The sequence below is a fragment of the Myripristis murdjan genome, chromosome 9 (assembly GCF_902150065.1).
Source record: "Myripristis murdjan chromosome 9, fMyrMur1.1, whole genome shotgun sequence".
NCBI lineage: Eukaryota > Metazoa > Chordata > Actinopteri > Holocentriformes > Holocentridae > Myripristis > Myripristis murdjan.
In genome coordinates this window covers 32,298,991-32,323,788 of record NC_043988.1, presented here as the reverse complement: position 1 = coordinate 32,323,788, position 24,798 = coordinate 32,298,991, and the positions used below count along the sequence as shown (strand labels likewise).

The following is a 24,798-nucleotide window of genomic DNA, read 5'->3' as shown; positions in this document are numbered from 1 at the left end:
TTATCAATTATTGCTTTTTCCCTTTTTGTGAAAACCTGCTGCAATACACTGTTAAATTCAACCAGCCATCTACTTTCCATACCCGCTTATTCCAAAGCAGGGCTGCAGGGGGCTCTGGAGCCCATCCCAGCACGCATTTGGTGAGAGATACCAAATCAAACTGCAATAAACTTTCATTTAAAAAGCAAAAAAAAACAACAACAACAACAACCTAGCGGGCTGCTTTGTCTTCGCAGTGTAGTGTGTGGTTTTTACCTGTGCCCATCCCGCTGAGCACTGCTCCATCGCTGACCCCTGAGGCGTTGGTGTTGTTGGTGGGTGCGTTGTGGGGCGCCAGGCTGGGCAGGAACAGGCACCTACACGGGACGACACAGGACAGGTAAATGACAGTTATTCAGAGCTCAGGCAAAGGGCAGTAACAGATAGATAACATGTTATTAGCATACAGATGTGACTGCTGCACACGTGTTTTCCTGCATGTTTGCTGAGCTGTGTTTGGTGTGATAACAGAAAAAACACCTTTCAAATATTAAGAGTTTTTAAGGGCTTGTTATGAACAGATTAGATGGGCAGAATTATGTCAAAATAACTCCAAATCACCATATCGTCAATATATGCTACTGAGACGCAGTAATATTTAGTTATTATCCTTCCCTTGGTGGGATTAAAAACATGAAAGCAGCAGGAGGCCTTTTCAAAAGATATTCATTCATACGCATGAGTTTTTGCTCCTTGCATCTTTGATTAGGGAACCGGTGCTCACTGTAGTGGAAAAATCAGCTATTCAAAAGACTGAACAATGAGCTTATCGAACTCCAAGCAGCACAACATCAATAAGGGTCAGAGGAAGTGTCCGGCTGACATGGTGCACCTTTAACATCATTAAACGGTTAAAATTAACACTTATGCTTATGTCATTCAATTTTTGAATGGGGGCTTATACAGTGGACACCACTGTGCACAAAGGCTCCCCATCATTTGATGCATTTACAGGGAATCTGAAGGTGGTGGGTGAGGTAGTGGTGAGTTCTGCTGACTCACTGCCCCTTGGTGAAGGTGCTATTTTCTCCTCTCTTTAATCTCTCTGCAGCAGCACTGAAGGCACTGATGCTCTGGGAATCCAACATGGGGATTTTGGAGGTTGTTTTGTGAGAGACAACAAGACTTCAAAATGCATCAAGCGCTGTGGCAAATTCGACCTGAAACCTGGCAGAACCAGACCAAAGAGCACTGGGGGGCAGTGTGACAGCTGCTGCTGACAGCAAAAAGCCACAATCACAATAATAACTTGTTTGTGAGGGAAATATTCAGTTAATAAGCCACTGTTAAAAACAACTCATCCTGCATCTATCCCTCATTAATACTGCAGGCAATTCCTATTTGAATGTCACGCAGTGGGACCAACTTAGTGCAGAATATTTTCACTAAAATATGAATATCTATTGCTAACCAGCTATTTATAAGGCTGTTCCTTTTAAGTTCCAAGGACAGAAAAAAAAAATGTAAAGCAGCACTACTGGCATTTTGGAAAAGCCCAAGAAGTGTAAGTTAATAAGAGGCTATTATATCATTTCTGTAATTTGAACAAGAGCAACATCTTTTGGCCAAAATGGATTTTATCTTTTTTAAAGGCAGAATGAGTAGGATTTTCAAACAATGTATAGATTCATACACAAACAACCCCTCCCGATCATCACTTCAGAGCCACTAGCAGTGTGCGTTGGTGTGTGTGTCGGCAGAGACCCTGCACTCTGCCTGGATTTTCTTGTTCTGGATTTTCTGTAGCTCCCAGCCAATCACAGCACAGCGCAGTGCCAGATCAATGGCACAACATCCAATAGAAAGCTATGAAAATCACGGACTGCAGGGAAACAGAAATATAGCGAGGTGAAAAGCCAAGCGGATCAAGCTCATTCCACAACAAGAGCGAACCTGGAGTTGTCTTTCACCCACAAGCGAGCACTGAAAGAGAGGATGAAGAGTGACAACCTGTTGGCATGGTTTGTGTTGAACAGGTAGGTGGCGACGGCGTTCACTCCATCACCATCCTAGGAAATGAAAACTCGCTGCCGGCAGTCGGTTTAGCCAGGGAGGAAGGACCAACTATGGATGTCGTGCTTACAAACCACAACCGACAAATCCGACTCATTCTGCCTTTAAATCACCTGTGTGGACATTTCTCATTACCAATAATGCAAAGGACGTGTTAATAAAGTTATTCAACTGCGCTCCCAAAGATGGCTGCCAGCTGCTGCATTAGCAACTACAGAATCATCCACATGACGCCCATTCTACTCCATTCCATTTCTGTGGTTCCAGCATCTAAAAAGGCAAGCCAGCCAATGCTTCTCAGGCACGGAGCCAAACTGCAGCAATAATTCAGCAATAATAGAGGAAAAGAAGTAGGACTTGTGCATTGGCTTCATCAGTGGACCAGCAGCACATGGAGCACAAGCAGAAAACAATCCCTCCCTCTGTGCTGAGCTCAAACAAAGATGATCTCTAAAACATGACAGTGAGGCATCCCAAACTGGCAGACACAGCCCATTTACTGTTTACTCCAGAGTGATTTTTTATTACCTCTCTTTATACAATGCTTCTGTATGAGCATTAAAAAAAAAATAAATGAATGAAATCATCTATTGTTTTCATGTCATGTGACACTTAATTGAGTCCTGGCGCTGGATTCTCCTTATTTTCTCTCCTCTACAGGGAGATCAGAATTCAGGGTCAGTTGCTTGGCGTGAGCCCCGGAGCTGGCAGGGATTCAGTGCCTTGCTCAAGGACACTTCACAAGGGCAGATGCTTGGGTCCTCTGGCTGAAGGACGGCCCGTCTGACAGCCGTGCCACCCCGCTGCTTCACGATAATTACAGGCATGCTGTTTGCCTGTCAACACTTTGATTTGGCCCGAGGACTGGCTTGGTTATTTTTCTTCATAAGCAGTATAATATAAGGTTTTCAATTTAAAAAGACAGATAGATAGATAGATAGATAAAAAAAAAAAAAAAAAAAAACACCACCCCAGCCACACTGATAGCATCCTCCTTACCCCTGTTCAGATAGCTGGCTGGACAAGTGTGTGTGCATGCCTGCGTGCGTGCATGTGTGTGTAGATAGCGGGTATGGACATGCGTGTGAGAGAGAGTGACTATGTGTGTGTTTTTCCTAATAGCAGCTGGGGCATCAATATTTCATAGTGACAGATGGGAGGGGAAGGAGGGGCTCTCTCTCTCTCTCTCTCTCTCTCTCTCTCTCTCTCTCTCTCTCTCTCTCTCTCTCTCTCTCTCTCTCTCTCTCTCTCTCTCTCTCTCTCTCTCTCTCTCTCTCTCTCTCTCTCTCTCTCTCTCTCTCTCTCTCTCTCTCTCTCTCTCTCTCTCTCTCTCTCTCTCTGTGTGTGTCTATGTGTATGCATGTGTGTGTGTGTTTGAGCACATCGTCTCGAGTGCTGGTCTCTTCCTCTGTTTACGCTGAGCAGAAAGTGGGCCAGTGCCTGGTTGCCTGTGTGCTGCTGCTGCTTTGCTGTGTTTTCATATGAAACTCCATGTTCTATTCTGAGGGCTGAGGCGGCTCGCTGCGACGGGTCGGAGGGGTTTTATGGCTAAGAAACACCAAAGCTTAGGAATTATGGACGACAAAGTGTCTTCACTGGGTGGGGCTGCAGCCGCGTCTTGACAAGACGAAGGAAATATTGCAGCAGCGGCCAGACGCACATATGCACCAATCATTCCCCATGTATAGATTATATTTGACCCTAACAGCAAAGTCATTTCCAATTGTAGACGGTGGATTATTATATTGATTTCTGCTGCTTTAATGCTCGAAAGGAACTGCAAAACTGGGCGTTTCTGTAATTGAGTTCTGAAAAATCAGAGTTACAATCAAACGGCCGAGTGTTAACTCTACCAAAACGAACTGAACTGATTGGCAAAGTTGGAAAACTGCCCACAGGAGTTATATAATGTGCGGTCAGCTGTATATTTGTCCCTAAAAACCAGCGACAATCAGATTGAAGTACAATAGCCAGCTAATGCTGTAGCAGCCCACATAGGTAATGACAGCCTTTGCTGGCAGCGCCTGAGCACAGATGAGATGCTGAGCTCAATTAATTAAATGCCAACAAGAATTCAAGCAAGCTCTATAAACGCACACATACATCTAAAAAATCACAATGAGCAGTCCAGTCCGATGCTGCTGTCATCCAAGAATAAAGAATATTTCACAGTTTATTTACAAATCAGCATGTTTCGTGGTATGAAAGGAACAACTGAGCCAGGGCTGACCAGGGACAGACAAGGACGAGGCCGGTTGGAAGCTCAAACGAGGAATATCTGGAGACAAAAATGACAACGTGGCCAAAGGCCGAACTTGACGTCTGCAAAGGATGAGGAGAAACCTGACAGGGAAAACAGCAGCACAACAGAGCAGAAACCGCAGGACTGTAAAGCTGGGAGAGCACAATGCTGACAGGAGAGGAAAATCATCCAAACTGAGCGCATGTAAAAAGAAAAGAAAAGACCAGGGGCCAAAAGTGTAGGAGACGGTGGAAATAACAATGAGTCAAATCCATCATCCATTTTCTGCCTTGGTCTTTAACTGTATAATATATATTCACATACTGCACAGTTTATCTTTAAAAAGGTCACACAGTCAGTCACACAGCCTTCTGAAATCCCCATGGGCGCTTGTTAGCGGATCAGTTAGCCACAGTTTAAGTTAACACAGAATATTCCTTCTGAGAGCCATAAAATTAATACTTCCTGATATTTCAATGCTTCTCAAGTGATCACAGCAATACCCTTTGACCTTTTACCTTTAGATGACAAAAATGTCTACAATGACCTCCAAACTCTGTCCCAGTTCTACAAGACTTCTCCCTTTCCCCGATATGAATATTAATGAACAATTAAAAAAAAAAAAAAAAGAGTGGTTGTTTATTGTGTGTCAACCTAGCATATACTGTTGGTGTGTGTCATGTGTGCCATGTGTGTGGCTGCGTGTGTGTGGACAATGCCAAGGTCACATCCCTCATGCCATAATTTCCACTGGCCGTAATGTTCATGGAGTCACTAAAACAAAAAAAACGAGCGAGAGCAGCAGAACGGGTGCAACCGAGCCTGTCAGCAGCACCCACAACCCACAGGCACGGGCCGTCACATGACATAAATGGCAGAAAATAAGTCCATTTGTATGCACAGCTTCATGGCAGGAGGTGAAAAACTGTCTCCCGTGAAGACAGGGGCAGGTGTTACTGTGAAAAAAAAAACACCTACTTCATTGCTTCATGCAGGGGGAAAAAAGAAAAATACATGCATGCAGTAAAATGTTCATCACTGGTGAGGAAAATTGCTCCACAAAGAATGATTTCTGGGTGATTTTCAGAAAAATGGGCCTCATCTGTTGTGCGTAAACGTGATGATTGAGCGGGGTTTTAAAAGCATGAAACACAGACTTGTCCATTCTTCGGCTTATGGGGGACAAACAATGAAGATGTCACTCTTTTTAAACAACCCACTGAAGAACAGACAAGTAAAAAAAAAAAATCGGAAACAAGTTCTAGCCTAAGAGGATTATATTTTGTTGTGAATGCAGTAAAAACGTAGTTTAAGTCCTTCACCTCTGGGGCTACACATCAATCCAAAGGCAGTTTTGAAGACAGAGGGCTAAAAAAGCGATAAGGAGGAGCAAACAGCATGTTGGAGTATTTTTGTTACACTGGTGTAATGCATTAAAACAGGGCAGTGGTGACAAAGAGGAGTGAGAAAAGCAGGTTTGTGACTGGAGGCCAAAGTGAAGTGACTCAACAGCTACAGTCAAGGTGGCTCTAAGCAAGGCACATAACACCCACCTTCTGTGGCAGAGCTACTCAGTAATGAACAGCAGAAGACTGCGGCTGCATTAGGCAGCTGTCTGGAATGACTATGTGCTTTACCGCATGAATGTGAAGCAGACGGCTGCTGTCAAAGACTGTGCATGATCAGTCAGACCTCCCGGAGTAAATAAAGATAGAAACACAAAAATGACTAAATGACCAGGATTCCTTCTCTGTTAAATGTTCAAATTCCCTGGCTTTTCCACAAGTTTCCATGACTACAATGTTGAATTCGGATGACTTATATACACATTTTTATCCTTGACCAAAACTTCGGATTCAGAAGTTTAATAATGTTTATTACTCTGTTTAAATATGAAGGGAAGAGTGAATGTAATGTGAACATAATGGAAAATAAGTATTACATTTGGTGAATAATTAGCTATTGATTTTTTTTGTTTGTTTGTTTGTTTTTAATTGAGGTGGACAAAATCCCATTATGTTGCATGACTTTATTAAATGTCCTAACTTTCCTTGTCTGGAATAGACTTTTCAAAATCCCATGACTTTCCTCAATCTTCCAAACCGATCGAAGAGGATGTCATGCAACTACTGACACAAGCAAACCTTAATCATGTGCTGTGGCCCCTCAGAACAACAAGGGTCAGAGTCAAACACAGATTTTGTTGTAGGCAGCAGTGTTGACTCACCCAAAGCCCTCCAGCGAGGTGTCAAACTCCACGAAGGCAGGCGTGACGGCCGACCCGTGCAGGCGGATGTCGTGGGGCGTTGTCATGGACACCAGGCACTTGACTCGGGTGAGGGGCACGGTGCTGCCCTCGGCTGAGCGCACCAGGCTGCGGCTGATGCGGTACTGGCTGTTGTCCTCCCCCGGCGTGGTGAAGACGCTGTCGGGACCAAAGCCCTCCATGGACATGGTCATGCTGTCTGTGGGGGACAGGGGAACTCTGTTAGGTTCAGGACGGGTGACTTTAGCAAAAAGACCTCAATTACTTGCAAAAAACTAAGCAATTCTGGCTTTGGCTGGTAGGCTCATCCTCTCTTAATCTCACACAGCCAGCTGATCTCTTGACATAATTTTCATATGACTCTGAAACCATCTGCAAGCATTCATAACAAAGCATCTATGTGAAGCTACCCAATCACCAGACCAATCGGTGACCTTTGAAGAACTATGAATGTGGTTCAGGTGATGGCGACAGCTGATCGCAGAGGAGCCACAGAGCAGTGCACAGACTTCACAAACAGAAGCCAATTACCAAATCACCTCCAACGTGTTCTTTTTTTAAGCATCTGTTGCTGCCGCTGATATTCCAAATGGTTTGAAAATAACAGACTTTTTACAGATTAAAGCGGAAACAAAATCAGAGTATGGCTGTGCGAGGCTAGTCCTCTCTACCATCCACTTGGTTGGTAACCAACTATCTAGGAGCCCTGTTTATGTCTGAGTTACTTGATGTGTATTATTACTGTATTATTACTATTGCTGTATATATTGTTATTACACTGTTTTTATTTATATAATGTCTGCTTTCGCTGCCTGTAGAGCTGCTAAACCAATTTTCACAGTAATGTTGGTGACAATGTTAACAGTGACAATAAAGGATTCTTATTCTAAAAAAAAAAAAAAAGTTATTCTTTTGTCCTGTCGAGAGGTCTAAATGACAGTGCTGTTGAACTGAAACAACTACTGTAGATCTATATGAACAGAAATAGTAAGCAATTTCCAGTGTAGTTCAACAGGGCGAGAGAAGTTTTATTAAATTTTACTGACCAACTTTCTAACAGAAACACTTTCTGAGATTTATTTTTTTACACGTGGTTCCAATGTGTATTGCCAAGTGAACTACAGTTTTAAGTGAAGATATTTTTTAATGCAAAGTTAATAAGACTGTCAGCTGGCTCTGGTCAAGGACAACTTCAAAGTTACTGAGTATTATCACAAGCTTCAAGAGTAGGTAGCACTAAATCAAGTCAAACCAAGTCTGTATTTTCAAGGACCACTGTGTACTCATGGACTCCAGCACAATATTTCACATTTTACTGAGAACATTTACTGCCTCCTTTATTTGTTAGACTGCAGAGTTGGCAGAGACAAATTAGATCCAAGCAAGGTTTACACCACGCAGCAATGGCAGCTAATAAACCGTGGTGGAGAATGTTCTCACAGAAAAAGAGAGATGGCACTGTGTATTCCAACAGTCGCTGCTTGTAAATAGCAGTAATTAGTAGGGACTTAATATCCACTCTCAGTTGGGAGGAGAGACAGTAAGCAATTAAGACACACTGAGGTGCCCACAAAACTACAAACATTAACAGATGTTAATAGGCAACAAACCATTACTATGAGCTTCACAGTTGCACCCCAGTCTTTGTTTAAACAGCAAATTTGCACAATAATTGGATTTTAATCAGAAGATAAGAAGACTGCTTCTACTGGTTTCCTGTTTGGCTCACAATCCAATGCAGGTCATTCCTATTCCTAATAGTCCACAGCCTGCAAGTTATCTGTTTGCATGCATTCAACATATATAATTTCTTTCAGTGATATATTTTGATTGGCCGTACCGCCAACTGAATTGAGGCAATTATGCAAAGGAAATGAGCTTTGCTGGATTAAATGTAATGGTCGTATGTAGCACCAGTGGGGCATAGCATTGTAAAGCCATACTGTACCACTGGCTACGCAATCATCTGAACCTTTTAGAAAACCTACAGAATCATTCCCTTTCCATCACAGAGACAGCCCGAGTCATTTCTACCGGCAATTAAACGGAGGGGGGGAAGTCATCCCCTGCAATCACAGCCTATTCACCGCAGGATGCGTTCGAATGAGCTCCTGGAGAGTGAGCAAAGAAAAAGAGTAGAATTGCTAGAAGAGATTGATGGCCTTTTTTCAAGCTTTTAGTGGGGAGTGAAACTTTCTCCTGTCTCCCAAGAGGAAGCTAGTATCACTGTGGCAGATGGGAATGGCTCTCGAGTGACATTATCATTTCATAATCCTACTGAGGGACTGCTGTGGAATAAGCACTCTAATTCTTATCTATTAACAATTTATGGGGTGCTTTCAGTAGTAAAAGGGCTGTCATTTTTGCCCGCAGCGTCCACTGCATTGACAAATGTAATGATGAGAATTGCATTGTTAACTACACAGACCTTTCAGTCTTTTTCGGTTCTCGCATCTTTTTGCTGATGTGTGTTTTAAGCACTGCGCTCTGAGCTGAATTAGAACTAAAATGAGAATTTGCAACTACAATCTGGCAACATTCCCACCTTGGTTGCTCTGCTAATTGCTAATTATCAGAAGACACTGATAAATCTTGCAATCTCCAAATGTTCTGTTTCATATAGATCCTGGTAGATATTGTTTTACAGTTTCTATGAGTTGCAGTTGCATTTCCACTATTAAAGCAGAACATTATATTCTATTATTTGTCTTATATCTTTTGGCTGTAAAGAGCAAATCTGAAGCCTGTGACATTAACCTAAATGCCAGTGTTTTCTTGTGCAAAGCCAAATACATATTCTGAAAAATTACTACAATTTTTACATGGCAACATGTTAGATTTCTACAGTTTTATCACTGAGAATGTCACATTTAAGTTGGTGTTATTGTAGTGGTCAACAAATATGTAATGTCTCAAACACTTGAAATGTTCTCCAGCTGCAGCTGTTATGTCAGAATAGGGTCCCACTTTGGGATCTGAAGGGACTCTGCCAAGGGCGGTGAAGGCATTCCTTTGGGCTAAGTGAAAGCAACGCCTTTGGTATCAACATGACTGAATGGAAAAAGAAGCCTTAAACAAAGTCAACTGTGTTTCCTTCCCTACTGAGCACTGAAGATCACGTGCAATTAGAAGAAGAACAAGAGCTGCTGATTGTCTTACTTCTCATCTCGGCATCGTAGCTGAGAGAGCTGGGCTTGTGGACCCGGTACTGCTTCAGCAGCTTCTTGTCCCAGGCGCCACAGTTCAGAGGGTTTCCGAGACGCAAGAACTCCCTGCAGAGGAATATGAACAGAATCACACACATGGAAAAAAAAACAGCAAACCCAAGAGTTTTAAAGGGGCAATAAGTATGATTCCTTTCCAATACAAAGGCTAAAAAGCAAGAACCAAAAAGACACAATATTTTACATCATTATATATCACCTCCTCACCAGATACTCCTCCTGGATCTATGCCCTAAGTAGTTAGGTTACTTGTTTCTACTGTGAAAATGTGACTTTGTTGTTTGTATCGACTCCAGGCCACTGAAACTCAAGGGGATGTGAGGGGTGAGGCTTCAGAGACTTGTATGAGGAGGAAGTTGTATTGATGCTGCTGTAATTCATACTGGTCACCAACATGGGTCATAAATTATTTAATACTCCTTTAATAATTAACAAGCACAGCCTTATCAATATGCATGTTTTACAACACTTTTGATTAGCTTTGGTCTTGCGCAGAGAAAAGCACAACATCAGCACTGCCGGGTTTTGTTGTTTCCTGCCCCGTGCTAATGATAAAAATGTACTGTATGTACTCAAGGCATTGTAAAGTGCTCTGAATAAAATTGCATATGTTATGTCAGGGATTACTTTGCAATTTTACAGGCAGCTCAAGTGGGACAATTTCTCTGACATTTGTTTCCAGGTTAATGGCATGTATTTGTTCGTTTCAAATGTTGACTGGCATGTGTGTGACGTGAATGCCAATTGTCCCAGAGATGGTTCGTGTCACTTGTCACAGTGTAGAGTGTGTGACACCGCTGGCTAGAACCAGACAGCTTCAGAGCAACAGCAAGAAGACAAAGAGACTCTGGGGCTTAGTTGTTGACTGACACTGGCAGGGTAGAGGCAGAATGAGAAGAAAACAAAGAGTGAGCAAAAACATGGAGGGGAGGGAGGAAGAACGAAGACTGACAGCACATGAGTCAGGCAGAGGAGAGTGGAGAGGATAGAAAACAGATTGACAGCTCGAGATATGTTTACCTCCAGTAGGGTTTGGGTAAAAATCACCCGAGGAGGCTGCATTTCCATATGAAAGAAACCAACCACGAGCAAGTCAAATGACTTTTCCCTCGCTCCTCAAGCCCAACCTCCGCAACCTCCCATCTCACTTGACTAGTCAAGCGGCAAATGAGAATCACTCATTTCTGCCCGCACAGCCCTCTCGTCTCCATCCAAGTCTACCCATGGAAACACCTTCACGTATGGAAACCTGTCAAAAAAGATTACCCAGGCCCTGCGTGGTGGTATCATCTGACCTCACCTCAGATGTCCTCTGCTGCTCAGTGGTGAGGCGCTGTCAGGTAAGGTAATTTGGATAAAAACACCAAGAAAATGGTGTGTATCATTATTATGAAAGGCTCATCCTGCAGACAGGCATTTCACTCAGCCCAGCACTATTTCTTTTTGGATCTGTGGGTAACTGAACTTGTAATGAAACCCCACAGATTGATGTTGAAGTTATTGTCATTTTACATATTTTGTTGTTCTACAGTTTCACACCATGTTGTGATCTGTTGCCATGTTGGTACAGCTGCATCGCTGATTGACATTTTGCTTCAGTTTGGTTTTTTTTCTTTCTTGCGAAGTGAATCATTGTTTTTATATCAGTAATATATCTGTCATTTTCCTCTTCTTTTTGTGGGCTGTAGTCTTCATATTTTATAACTTCTGATTTATTTGCCCTTATGCTTTTTCTGCACAAGGAAACTAACTCCACACATCTGTAATGGTTTTCATTTCTGTCCAATATTTAGTGGAGGAGCACTGAAGAGCTAATCAGTAAAGGAAATTGCTACTGGGGATTGATAATGGCTCATGAACTGCTAAAAGTAACAAAAAAAATCCAGCAAAATCTGACTATAGCTGGTACGGTTTGCCTGTTCTAACTTGGGCAGGTAATCAACCCTCATCTGGACACCTTATTCCACCCTAAAAACTTGTCTGTCTGAATGAATAGTAGAAGCGATGTCTTCATTTTTGGCCAGAATGGCTGGTGGATAAAAGTTACTTTCGTGTCGGCTCCAGTGAGGCTGGACTCTCATCTTCCTCTGCTACATGTACATGAAAATGTTCTTGTACTTCTATCCTCAAGAGAAAGTGTTTGAGTTGTAGTCATTTGGAGTGAGAACTTCTTTTACAAGTGGGGCTATTTTTGCTGGCACTTCTTGAAGGGTTAGTTTAGGATTAAGGTTTGGGTGAGAATTAGGATCAGGTTTAGATTGGGCTATGGGTTAGGATTAGATTACTAAGATTTGACTTGGGTTGGTTATAGTTCTATAGGTCAGCCACACTGATCAATCTTGTCTTGTCAGTGTCTGTTTTTAATTGTTTTTCAGTGAAAAGTGTTTGTTGATGACATGTTCGTTTCCATTGGATCTGTGCTGTGACAGACAGTAAAGTACACAGACACTGTTCTTTTTGGAACTGACAGAGACAAGATAATCCTTTCTTCTTGACTAACCAAAATGCAGTGGCTTTAATTTTTTTCTGCTGTCATTCAAAGATTTTGACACAGCTACGTCAAAGGAATTCCAAAACAAATAAATGGACAGACTGGAATGAGTCTGTGAAATCTGTATAGTGATGGATCAGTGTGGCTACAGCTGAAGGCATGTAGTGCTCAGGGTTTAACTGTAGATAATTGAAGTTTATACACAACTACAAAGGGATACTTGTGTTGGAGACATGGTTCAATATCAGAGGAAACAGAGGGGTTCCACACACTGTCGTCTTAGTTGTAAGAATTTGTTATTAGCAAACAACATTTTGGTATTTAGACCCTGATGGAGTTAAAATGGTCACTACCTGAGTGCCATAGGCTGCAGGGCCTGTGAGGCCAGCCTCTCGAACATCCTCTGCAGTGGGGGGTGTAGCGGGTGGTCCTCATCGCCCAGAGCCTGGCTGCAGCGCTGCAGCAGCCGCTGGTGGAGGCAGGCCTCGCACAAAATCTGCTGGTTCCTCTCACTGTGAACCAGCAGCTGGAGGATGTTGGCCACCGCCAGCTGCAGATCCAGAGCATGCTGGAGACGAGACAGGAGGAGGAGGAAGAAGAAGAAGAGAGCAAGAGGATGATGAAATTATGTTTACATTATGGAAGCACAGCCATGTCTACTACTGTACAGGAGCAGTGGTGGCCTGGAAGTCAAGAGAACCTGACCAGTTCTCTGTGCTCAATGAATCCCAAATCAGCTAAGAAAAATATGGACAGTGAAAGGGAAAGGTGAATAATTAACACTCTCACTCCCATCGCTGTCATCAAAATGCTCTTGAACATAGCACTTAACTCCTACCATTCTCTGGTTTAGCTGTTTCCAGAGCCATAGAGTCTGGATCTGTGATTACAAGTCACCTACTGCCCCCATGATCCTGCTCAACACCCCCGTCTACTATTATTAATCTAGTTATTATTAGTCCTATCACTATTAGTCCTATAATTATCATTATTATTATTGTTGTTGTTGTTCAGTCCCACTACTACTATTACTCTACACTATGATTAGTCCTATATTATTATTATTACTACTACTATAAATCTCTATGTGAAACTGTCATTGTACTATGCTCTCCACCGCACTATGTTCCCTTTCCTCCTGCTCTGTCTTTTTCTCACTCCCCTTTTTCTATCTATTTCTCTTTCTCTCTTTACCCAAGTGGCTGAGGCAGATGGCCACCTCGAGGTTTTTCCCTGTTGAAAGTGTTTTTTTTTTGTTTTTTTTTTCTCCTTGCCACTGTCGCCAAGTGCTCGCTCATGGGGGAGATTTTGGTTTATGGGGTTCAATTTGTTGGGTTTCTGTGAAGCGCCTTAAGACAACTTCTGTTATGATTTGACACTGTGGATAAATAGAAGCTGAAGAGGATTCTTGGATAGTTTAAGCATTTCTTTGACAGTCACAAACATTAAAGATCAGTAAAACTTTGATTCCCAGAAATAAAAAAACAGTAGTAAGAAGTGCAGGGGTCAGAGAAATGATATGACCCAAGAATCATCAATCATCACATATTTAAACTGTGACACCGTGCTGATGTTCTGTATTACACTGTAGATGAAATGTCAGAATGAATATGAAGCTGAATTACGGGGCACTTGGTCATATACTAGATTTAAAAAAAATAAAATAAATACAACCATTTCAGTCCAAACCTCTCAAAATACATAAAATGCTCAGAGGTGAATGCGGTTGGGTCAGTTTTTAGCCATGTGCCAGTCACTGTGGCCAGCTGAAAAAAAAAAAAAAAAGATATTTTCCTGCCCTGCATGTAACCCCTACACCCACTCTGACAGGAAACATGTGCTAGTTCATTTCCTGTGCGTGTTTCCTCACCTCTGGCTGACTGTCGGAGGAGACGGAGGGCAGCAGGTCCAACATGGCCAGGACGGCCCCTGGGTGGATGACCACCATGTCAGAGGAGGAGGAGGACGATGCAGGGTGGGAGGAGTTGGCGAGGTGGAGCTTCAGGTCTGTCAGGGCCTTAACTGGGGCGGGGGGGCCTGACGTACCGTAGTAACCATGTCTGAGGGGGCAGAAAGATAGAAAGACTGAGTTCAGGTCTTCAAGCTAAGTCAAGCCAAAATCATTCAGTCACGGCTTTTAACATGTATGCTTCCCACCAAGTGTTTTAACAAAGGACACAAATTTATGCTGATAAAAGAAAGATACAATTATACAACAAGGGATAATTATGAATCGCACAATAAATCTTATAACATTTACCACTCCCAAACATTTATGGAACAAAAGAACCTTGGAGGGATTTTCAGCGTTGAGGGTAACATGTACGTTTTTTCACCTTCAACACACATAAAGACAGAAATTCATACTTTATCTTTTTTTCATCAAGAAAGAAGAGATATTAAACTAATGATCTTTTGTTTGTCATTTTGTCAACACAGCAGCCACTGCAACCATTGATGAAGACGTGATTTGTTGATTGAATACAGAGCTTTTACAAAATAAGCTTTTTTTTTAAGTACATGTGAAATATATGCTTTTTCAATAGGAGGGTGAAAGTGCCTACACAGAATCACAGGTTTAAGGATTTCAAGTTCATATTAGGTAACAGATTGAGCCAATTTACATGCAAACCAGCATATTGATCTTAATGTGTGGCTCTCCCCACATAGTTAAAGCGTGCTGCGGCACCGTCTTGTTGCATCCCAGCACCCTGTGAGTTTTGCAATCAGGCAATCTAATAGCTTTTTGCTTCACTTGCTTATCGGCCCCCAAGCGCCACCAAGCCACTAAGTCCCTGGGGGTCAACATCATTAATGTGATTATATGAATACTCAGATTCATCCTAATCTGCGAGACATGTGCTGATGAACTTGCGTTGTGACTTATGAGATTTTTTATTCTCTCAGCCACTTTGCTAGATGACTCATCATAATTTGAAGGCCATTTTCTACTCTTAAAATACCTAACGGGGTCACAAAAGTAAAAGTTACTGATTAATTTTGAGATTTACAAGCAACAGTAAGAGTAAATTAAAGCTGCAAGCAGCGTTGGTCGGCCCTCGCACCGGTGCCGGTCCGCCACGATGTTTGAAGTGCAGACATTTCATCCATTTTTCCCTTTTTGTAAGGGTATTTGTCTTTGCATTCAGTTGGAAAGAGTTTTGGGCTTTTATTTTGAAAAGCCTAGGATGTCCTAGTGTGTGAGTGACATGAGTACTGCGCTAATACATGAGTACTGGCAGCTGTGTCATGATCAGACCGAAATGCAGGCAGACAGAGAAATGTACATTCAATCCAATGGAGAAATCGATAAAAACCCACACCCGTTTGAGGTAACGCCGCTCGGACATCGTTTCAGTTACAGACGCAATTCGAAGTTTAAACGAGTCACAAGACTCGGCTCTATAATTCTTGTATTCACAACAGTTTGCTATCTTTTACCGTTTTTGAATTATGGCAGTTTAAGTTTGACTGTTTTCTGTGCTCCCGCTGACGGTTTATAATGGGTGTGTATTGCGGAACTGTCCGTTACCTAGAGTGAGTCACATGACCGGGCAGAGTGCAGAGGAGAGGACACCAGGGTCCAAAATGGTCGAAAAGTCTTCACAGCGGTCACAAACTTGTTCCAATTTAAAAGTTAATTTCATATTTTTGTAGGAATTTTCGTCCTCTTTCGTGTGGCATAATTTTCAAAGCCGTGCGATGTTTACTTTAGACGCCAGGGGCCTCATTAGCGCCAAGTGTGCGCCTCTTCACGCCAAACTCCATGGAAAAAATGATGCCCTCGAAGTCGGCGTTGCCGACTTCGAGGGCTTATAAATCCCAAACGCTTCAGATTAATAATAATTCCTTCAGAACTTTTGTTAAGCACGGTATCCTCTGTCATGTATTAGCGTTTCAAGCCGCCACGATTTACCGCCTCGGAGGAGATAAATTTTGTTCAACGGGCAATTTTGGGGCCCAACTTTTACTTTGAAAGGCAAATTGCGGACTTCCTGTTGGTTTTAGGTGGGGGGGGCGAGCGCGTGAAATCTCGGCCTTGATGAGACCTACGTTTCGGCGCTGGTTTGGTCTTTCTACCACGTTCCTGTGGGCCACAGCGGCCGCCGTCGTGTGCCTTTTTGTGCCTAGGTGGCGCTAGCGAGCCCATTTTTGCACTTTGGGGGTTCGAGTTGCCATTTTATCGAATTTTTCGCCAGACTGGAGGTGCGTGCCAAATTTGGTGAGTTTTTGAGCATGTTTAGGGGGTCAAATTAAGCCTCAAAGAGACGTAACAATAGGAAAAAGAAGAAAAAGAAAAAGAAACAGTACAAAAACAATAGGCCCTCTCTCCGATGGAGGGCGAGGGCCTAAATATTGGTACCCTCCTTCCTACCCTGCATATTATTAATATATGGGAATTTCCGGCAGTTATGACACTTGCAGAGTGTACCTTTGGCGGTTCATTTTTTTTTATGGCAAACAATTTTTACATCCAGCCTTAATGCCTACAAAAACAGGACCAGAAAATTGGACCACTAGAAACATTATTCCTCAGTACACTTCATCTTCATTGAGACATTGTTATATTCATGTGGGAAATAATTAAGATTACGGAGTGAAGGCAAAAATTGTCTTTGACACTTTGACTCAAGGAACTTTATTACACTTGAGTCAGCAGTCCTCATACTTCAGAGAGCGAGGTGTTAGCTGGCTACCGTTTCATCTAAAACACCAAGCCTTCCTCCAGTGGAAACAGCAGAGAGGATGGGATCTGCTGGGGCTCGGAGTCAAGCAATTAGAGAAAATAGGCATGTTGCTGCAATGCAAATTGTGGGGTGGCAATTCCCCCCTCAGGAGAGATGCTGAGCCGGAAAGGCTGAAGTCAGCAGAAAGAGTTGGAGGGGCTGGATGTGGGGCAGGACCCAAACTGTATTGTTCATGTTCACAGTGGCTGCTGTATGCCAACGTTCACCAGTCATATCCAATAATAAGCCATTTTAAAAAAAAACAAGAACCTCCAAGTCATGGTTGGTTTCTTGCTGAAGCATCTAGTCGAGCAGATAAACAAACCCACCACAGGCAAAGTTTACTTGAATTGTCTGGTGGTAATTTCCTGTCCTGATTAGATGTACAGGCTGAGTAAGGGGCTGAGAACTGAGAGGCGAGGAAACTGAGGAGACAGCAAGAAAGTATCTCAGCATGCAACATACAATGACTCAGCCTGAGGTTCGTGTCAGCTGAAATAAATAACCTGATTTGACTGCACATCTTACATCCCCATCAAACAGCATAACCAACATTGAGGCAGGTACGAGATCATGTTGTGTCACTCTCATTTTATGAAAACATGCTCATCTTTTTCTGCCAAGTCACAGTATCCCTCCACTTCCTGCCATGGCAGCAATTAGGGAGGCACAATTTCAAATATATCTACAGTATATTGATATCAAAATAATGACTGCAGCAATTTCCAAATCGCAAGCAACTGCATTTTTTTTTTTCCTGAGGGGCAAACCTTCCTACGCAAGGTGTTCTGGTGCTGTGGAGGATCTCTGGCCTGAAAATCAAATCTCATGTCAACGAGGTAGATTTAATTTTAGTCAGGCTATGGCTGATCTTAAAACAATGAGCATTTCAATTCCTCCCCAAACAAGAGTCTTATTTTGTATACGCTGCAAGAAATGTGCAGTAAATGCTGTGTCAATATCGCAATTTACATATAATTTAATCACAATCACAATTTATTCATATAATGTAACCCCTATAGTATATCAGGTATGAAAATGTAAGACAAGACACAGGCCATGTCACCTCTAACTGCCAAGAATGGAAGAATGGAAACAGAACTTTAGAATGACACTCATTACAGATCACTAAATCCATTCAAAACATCTCACTGATTTCCCTCGTTTTTAAGTGATTTTTCACTTTTGCAGTTGAAAGTGAAGTCGAAGGGAGGCAGAGGCTGGGTGTGTGTGTGCACAGGCAACTTCAGCTGAGAGCAGCAAAGACTCGAAGGAAAGGAAGGGAAGGTGCAGGAGAATGATGAGGAGTGGGATGAGAAGAAAAATGCTTACTTTAGACCAAGAGCAATTTGGCTGATGCTGTCCACTTTCCTGAACCTTAAAATAGCTGTGAAGAAGCATTTCACAAGGAGGTGGGGAGATATATTTCTGTCTGGGGCTACTATGTGGCAACAGCCACAAAATAAGTAAAAAATATATATACCTTACTTACCAATTTATTTTTATATACTGTCCTAAGATATGATATACTAAGTAAACTAAGAGAGGTTTGATTTCTTGCTGAATTGTGCCTGATCACCACACAGACTTTTTCAGCAGAGGCAGTTTTTACTACATAGTAATTCTCTGCCTCCTTTACACAGATATTGAACTGAATCTGGACAGAAACTGAGTTTCTACTGAGTATTTTTATATGAATTATCAAATTAAAAGAAGTAAACTTATTTGAATCAGAGAATATAAACAGGCACCAAAAAAACTTTGGTTTAACTGAAGAGACTTGGATGTTCTTAAAAGAACAGTAAGTATCTGTCTGCTGTAACCAAAAAGACATGTCACTGTTGCAGCCACTTGTGAGGAGTCTGTCATTATTGTGTGACCTTTAGTTCCATTAGTGCAACAAAATGTTTCTGCGTGAATCGATCTGTTTTTGTCCTCACAAAAAAAATCTCATTTGGCCAACATTAGGTGACAAAGGAATAACAACTTGCTCAATACCAATTATGTCTTTCTTGCCTTCCATTTTTCTGATAGATATATACGTATTTTTTCTATTCAACTCAGCTGATGGATGCGCACCTCATTTGAATTTTATTTTCTTGCAGATTGCAGAAGATTTGCTCAAACTTTGCAAGACAGTTGCACAGCTACTTTGCCAGTAGTGGGCGCTCTTGGTATAAATCAAAGGCAAGAAGATGGACAGAGATGGCTGAGGGTGAGGAAAAGTGGCAGAGCGCTGTAGCTACCTCTTCCTGGCGAGTGCTGGCGTGCCCCAGGGCGAGGGCAGCGAGGTCTCATGAGTCAGGCAGGGAGGCACCTGCTCCGAACGACTGCACAGCAGCAGCACACACACACACACACACACACACACACACACACACACACACACAAGACATACAGGTGCATACACACAAACAAGCAAGGAGACATACAGTATGCAATGACACACACGGTCACACCCACACACACACACACCCATGTGCAGATGGACCAGACCCAGGATGTACAGCCAGACAGTGCCAGAGGTTAGAGGAAGAAAAAGAGAAAGAGAGAAAAGAGAGGAAAGAAGCTGTTAGTGGGAAAGCTGACAGGAGAAACAGAATCAGAGCTTCAGCTGGAGCACATGCATGACGCCAGCTAACATTACACACAGGCTAGGGCTGTAGTGTTGTCACAACCAAAATCTATTTAACGCTTAAATGACGTCGCCAAAGAGCGCAACATATATCAAATTTGATAAAAGCTCGATACTTTCATGTGACATGTTCTGCAAGCCTCTAGGGGATGTACACGTGAATATTTAAAAGGAGAAAAAAGATTGCAATTGGCAGCGCTGCAGACTAGCTCTTGACAGTACAGAGCAGCTGAAAGAAACAGTTTAAAACACTTTGACATGTCTTGAACTGACTCCCAGTCTAAACCGTTTGACAAAACTAGAACAACGGCAAATTACATGACATTTCTTGATACTGATGCTGTGGTATTGGAGTAGTATAAATTGTTGAATATTTAATTTTGTACTGAAGTTAAACTTCTGGCTTTGTGACAACACTACGCGGCTGCACACAGCTGAATCAGAACCGCAGTAAGCTTCTTGGTTAAAATGACGTTGAGTTTGGGAACAACTCAACCGCCATGGTGCTGTGACGACCTGCAGCCATGCATGTCTGAGATGACGGGATCAACCGAGAAAGCGCTGCGATTAAAATACAGAATGACCACACTGAGATGAAGCAGGATTGTGGGTCTCTTTCAGCATTTTTAATACATGGGGGAGCAACTGACTAATCTGACTTTATGAGTGATGTGTCCACTTATTGTAGGTCTGCACCATTAATCAAGTTAGACAATTAGCAGTTCATTTAGCTGAATATTTAATTTACATGCTAATTGTGCAGTAAATTAAATATCCAGGATTATAATGTTAGCCATAATCAAACAGTCCTTCCCTTCTCAAACATCACTCTAGCAATACACCCACGTCCTGTAAAATAACATAACTTGAAGAATAAACAAGACACCGCTGCTGCTCAGTTTGCCTCAGTGTGTCAACACATGCAGAAATTGTTTTCATTTTTTTTTTTTTTTTTTTTAGGTCACTCCAAAACATTCCTGTATTTATACAGCAGCGCTGTGTTTCAAAACACGCTTTCACCCCAGGCACAGTGAAGTGAATCCTGAAACTGAAAACCGGGGGTTCATTGCAGGTTCTACTAAGATCCACAGGGAGCGAAGGAACTTTAGGATCCATCACAAGAAAAAAAAAACATAAGGTTTTCCTTGAAGAACTGTTAGAGGTTGATGTTCCCAAGTTCTTGAGGGAACACTCTACGTTTCCCCTGTGGCTTCAATCTGAAGAGACATAGGCTGTTCGGTGGCAGATGCTAGCTGACACACGATCGAATAGTAACTTGTTAAGTGATGACAAAGTAACTTATGCACTAAGGAAAAGTAACTTAGTATGATGAGACCCATCTTGATTCATGTAACAGCTGGAAGAATTGGACTGACAAATTACATGAAAATGACAACCTTCTAAATGAACTGCATTTGGTTCAATATACACTCCTAACAGATGTTGGATTCTCTCTGCTTTGACTGCAAGAGAGGAAAAGCCGTCAAACAAGACGGCTGCCATCTTCATGAACATCCTTCCTGCTACAGGAGGCCAGTGGAGACCCTCACAGCTGAAATTAACATATTCTGCACCATTGTATGAATCAAAAACAATATTACAATGCATTTTTATAGACCTGCTTTTGAATATTTTCTTCCCTCTTTTTAATCTTGAGCTGTTCTTTACCTTGTTTTTGTAAAGCACATTGCAAGCTGTGCTCTATAATTTGTGTTATTTTTCCAGATATCATTATGTGAAAAGTAGCAGAGTCCAGGTCCTGTGAGGCACTAACCTATCAAAAGAGTCGGTGGCCATCTTGTACAGGTAGATGAAGAGCTTGCTGCAGTGTTTGAGGGTGGGACAAACACTGTCTCCGGCACAGCCCCCAGGCGCAGCCTCGTCCTCCAGTAGTCTCTGGAAGGGCTGGGCGTTGGAGGGGAACACGCTGGTGGGACCCAGCTTCTTGATCTCTGAGAAACAGCCCAGGAGCCTGGAGGGTAGATGAGGTGATTATCTTGATAAGGGTTTAGATACAGCTTTGAGGAATCCAGGCTTCACTACATGATCCAACATGACCCGAATGTGAAAAAGTTTTCTATCATCCCAGTCCAAAGCAGAATTCTACTTTAGGCAGCAATATTGGCAAGTAATGGAGGCAGCAGAACTCCCATTGTCTTCTATGGTTTGGGAGCGATATAGCTTGATCATTGTGTTTTGCAGCAGAGCGGAAAGCGGCATGTTGGTTCTGCAATGCTTCCAGCTGACCCCGGGTCAACTGGAAGCTACAGCGCTATGCTCGCCAGTGTCACCTCAGCATAACCTGACAAACTGTCAGAATCTAATAAAATAGAATTCATAGCATATCAGTGACGTCTAGAGTGATAGCTCAAGTTTGATTTTAAAAGCCACTTGTTACCATTATCTAGTAACCAGATGGATCAATACACTGAAACGGTCTGTCCAAGAGCAGTGTTACACTCTGCCGTTTATGCTTTCATAACTGTCATGTGATCACCGCCTTTGAATTTCTTTAGACTCTGATGTTCTTGTGACTCTTTTGCAATATGAAAGTACTGCAGGTACTTTTTTCTTCAGCATTATAGATTATAAATTAGTCTTTATGAAAATGAGGTTCTGATGTCAAGTGTATTCCTTGTATACTTAAATGGCTAAAAACAGAGCAAACTATTATTGCAGGCAATTCCTCAAACTGAAAGGCAGCAGTAGTTTAATGAGCATTAAAAACTGGGACACCTACAGGGGCTCCATCAGTGTACAGACCTTACAGCATCAGCCAGCTTCTCATACTGGATCTCTGTGCGGAAGAAGTGCGAGTTGGCAGGCTCGTAGCGCATGGCGGCGGTGAGCGTGCAGAAGACGGTGTGCAGGAGCTCGAACACCTGGTTCTGGTTGGCTCGTTCCCAGCCGTGCCTTGGCGGCTGGCACAGCGAACGCTCCATGGCCACCAGCAGTGAGGTGACGTACACGAAGCCGCCCACCTTGCGGAAGACGGTCCGGGTGCGGTGGCTCTCCCGCAACACCGCTAACAAGGCCTGAGAGGGTGAGATGGACGGGGACGGAGAGAGGAAGGACATGCCATTAAAAACACAGTCCTCTGGAGCTCAGTTCCCACAAATCTTTTCATCTAGGAGACCTCTCTGGATCTCTTTGATCTCAGCAAGCCCATATGGAAGACTTTTGCTGTTTTTCATTTAGCACTGACTTGTCTTCCTGTCATCACTGCACGTAAGAATGTGGAGTCATTCTTATATTTCTAATTGTGGTATTTTCTAGCAAATGAAACATAATTAAACTAGTGTTCATTTTGCTGAGGACCCTTTTGGGACATCTGGCATTCTTCAAACTCCACTCTGACAACCACTGCTTTTGAGTAATGATTCTCAGCCTTTTTCAGCTAGAGATCTCTCAAAAGCATAGCAATGGTAGATGTATATATTCTACATACATCGTGCAACTTCCTCTAAGGTACATGTGTCACATGAGATTTTCTGAAAAAGTCACAACTTCCCTTGCACTTTTCCTGCATCCGGGATTTACTGACATACTTTATTTTACTTACTTATTTCTACATTTTCTTGTTTATGTGCCATTCTCTTCCACGTTGAGTTTTCATGCCATTTGGGGTCTGTCGCCTGATTCAAATGTCTCTATTCATCAACCAGACATTCTCTCACATTCTGCTCTTAGGGTGAGATGTTTTTGTAAGAGCCTCTGGGTTTTTTGTCTCACTGCACAAACTGGAGTTCTTCTCTATATTTTTTTTTCAAAGTTTTCTCATTTGTACTAGCAAGTAACCTAAGCTGAAACATCAAACTGTAACCCAGATAGCTTAGGGAGCTTAGGGAACTAAAAACAACCTGCCAGTGTCAAGGACTGTGACAGTGGAACTTTTTAATTAGTGAGTGAGCAGCAGCAAAAATCTCAGGGATCGAAAACAAATGATGATGGTGAAATGCAGTGCAGGTTCAAGGAGTTCCAAAACTTGCTCAAGAGCAATGGATTTTTGTTTTTTATACCTTGCTTTCTGGTACTGAAAATGTTTGAACAACACATAAAATTGTTTTAAATGATAGTTGTATGTCATCTGCTTTTCTGGTAACAGAATAAGTACACACATTATGTGCATGGTCGTTTGAATTCAAATAAAACCAAATTGGTACATAATAAAACAATAATTGGTAGGTTTTTGTATAACTGCATTAACTGTTTATCTTGATTCTGTCAAGTCAAGATGCATTAGACGCTAGGGGTGCAGTGAAATAGGTTTGTTTCTCATATCATTAAGACTAAAAATTGTGATTACCAATCATGCTAATCATATTGACCAAAATAAATGGATTATTTTAAACACAGTCATGCATATTGCTGTCAATGGAGGGAGTGAGAATAAAAGAGAAGTAAAAACCATGATTAGCTGCTCTGCTGAGCCAGCTGTTTCCTGCTGCATTAAAATAATACCAGACTCAGCACAGTGCATTTTCTCAGAGACTTCCCACTACACCAATCACAGGATGTTGAGGACATCCTCTTCCCGTCCTCTGGGTTGGGAAATTACCACCAGGCACCAGCTCCAGCACATGAGAACAAATGCTAGCTTGTGACCTGCCAGTTTGACAGCTAAAAAAAACATCATCTGGAGGTCCTGTTGTTAAGAAATCTAACATTGTGAAGGTGGCTGATAAATTTTGGGATGTGTACCGGCTACTATTTCCTGCAAATAAAGCCAAGCTGGGTTTCTTGTCCTGCAGGGTTCATTGCTCTGTTGGATCTACACAAATGACCTTTGACACAACCATGTGCCATGACATCTATACAGGAGCTGGTCCCATGCTAATTAGATTAATTTTGCTGTTTGTGAGTCAGCAGAACATTTTTGTCAACTATCCGCAAATCCCCAATGACGAGGAGAGAAAAATCTAATTACAAGAACAGTAATTTACGCCTAAACTGGATTTTGAAGCTGGATTTGATATATCTCCGAGCTCTTTACAGCCTCTGGGCTTTTTGGCGGGTGATAATTAAAATCCCTGATTAGAGAAATAGGAGCAAAATTCTTATGGATTAGTCCAGCTACAGCCTTAAGAAGGCATGAGAATTACCTAGTCTGAGGGAGAGGAAATTTGAAAATGCAATTATGTGCGAAAGATCAGTTGCTATC

The 24,798-nt window shown here is 42.3% G+C and overlaps 1 protein-coding gene across 2 annotated transcripts in view; it reads right to left on the bottom strand.

Annotated features, from left to right (window-relative positions):
• Positions 1-24,798, bottom strand: part of wdfy3 (WD repeat and FYVE domain containing 3) — a 150,144-nt gene that overhangs the window by 70,928 nt on the left and 54,418 nt on the right. For both annotated transcript variants that reach the window (XM_030059309.1, XM_030059311.1), the window contains exons 12-18: positions 22,401-22,672; positions 21,412-21,609; positions 14,146-14,335; positions 12,629-12,843; positions 9,720-9,832; positions 6,522-6,759; positions 256-356 (exon numbers count right to left, since the gene is read on the bottom strand). In XM_030059309.1, the coding sequence (XP_029915169.1) occupies positions 256-356; positions 6,522-6,759; positions 9,720-9,832; positions 12,629-12,843; positions 14,146-14,335; positions 21,412-21,609; positions 22,401-22,672 (1,327 nt within the window). The remainder of the gene's footprint in view (positions 1-255; positions 357-6,521; positions 6,760-9,719; positions 9,833-12,628; positions 12,844-14,145; positions 14,336-21,411; positions 21,610-22,400; positions 22,673-24,798) is intronic.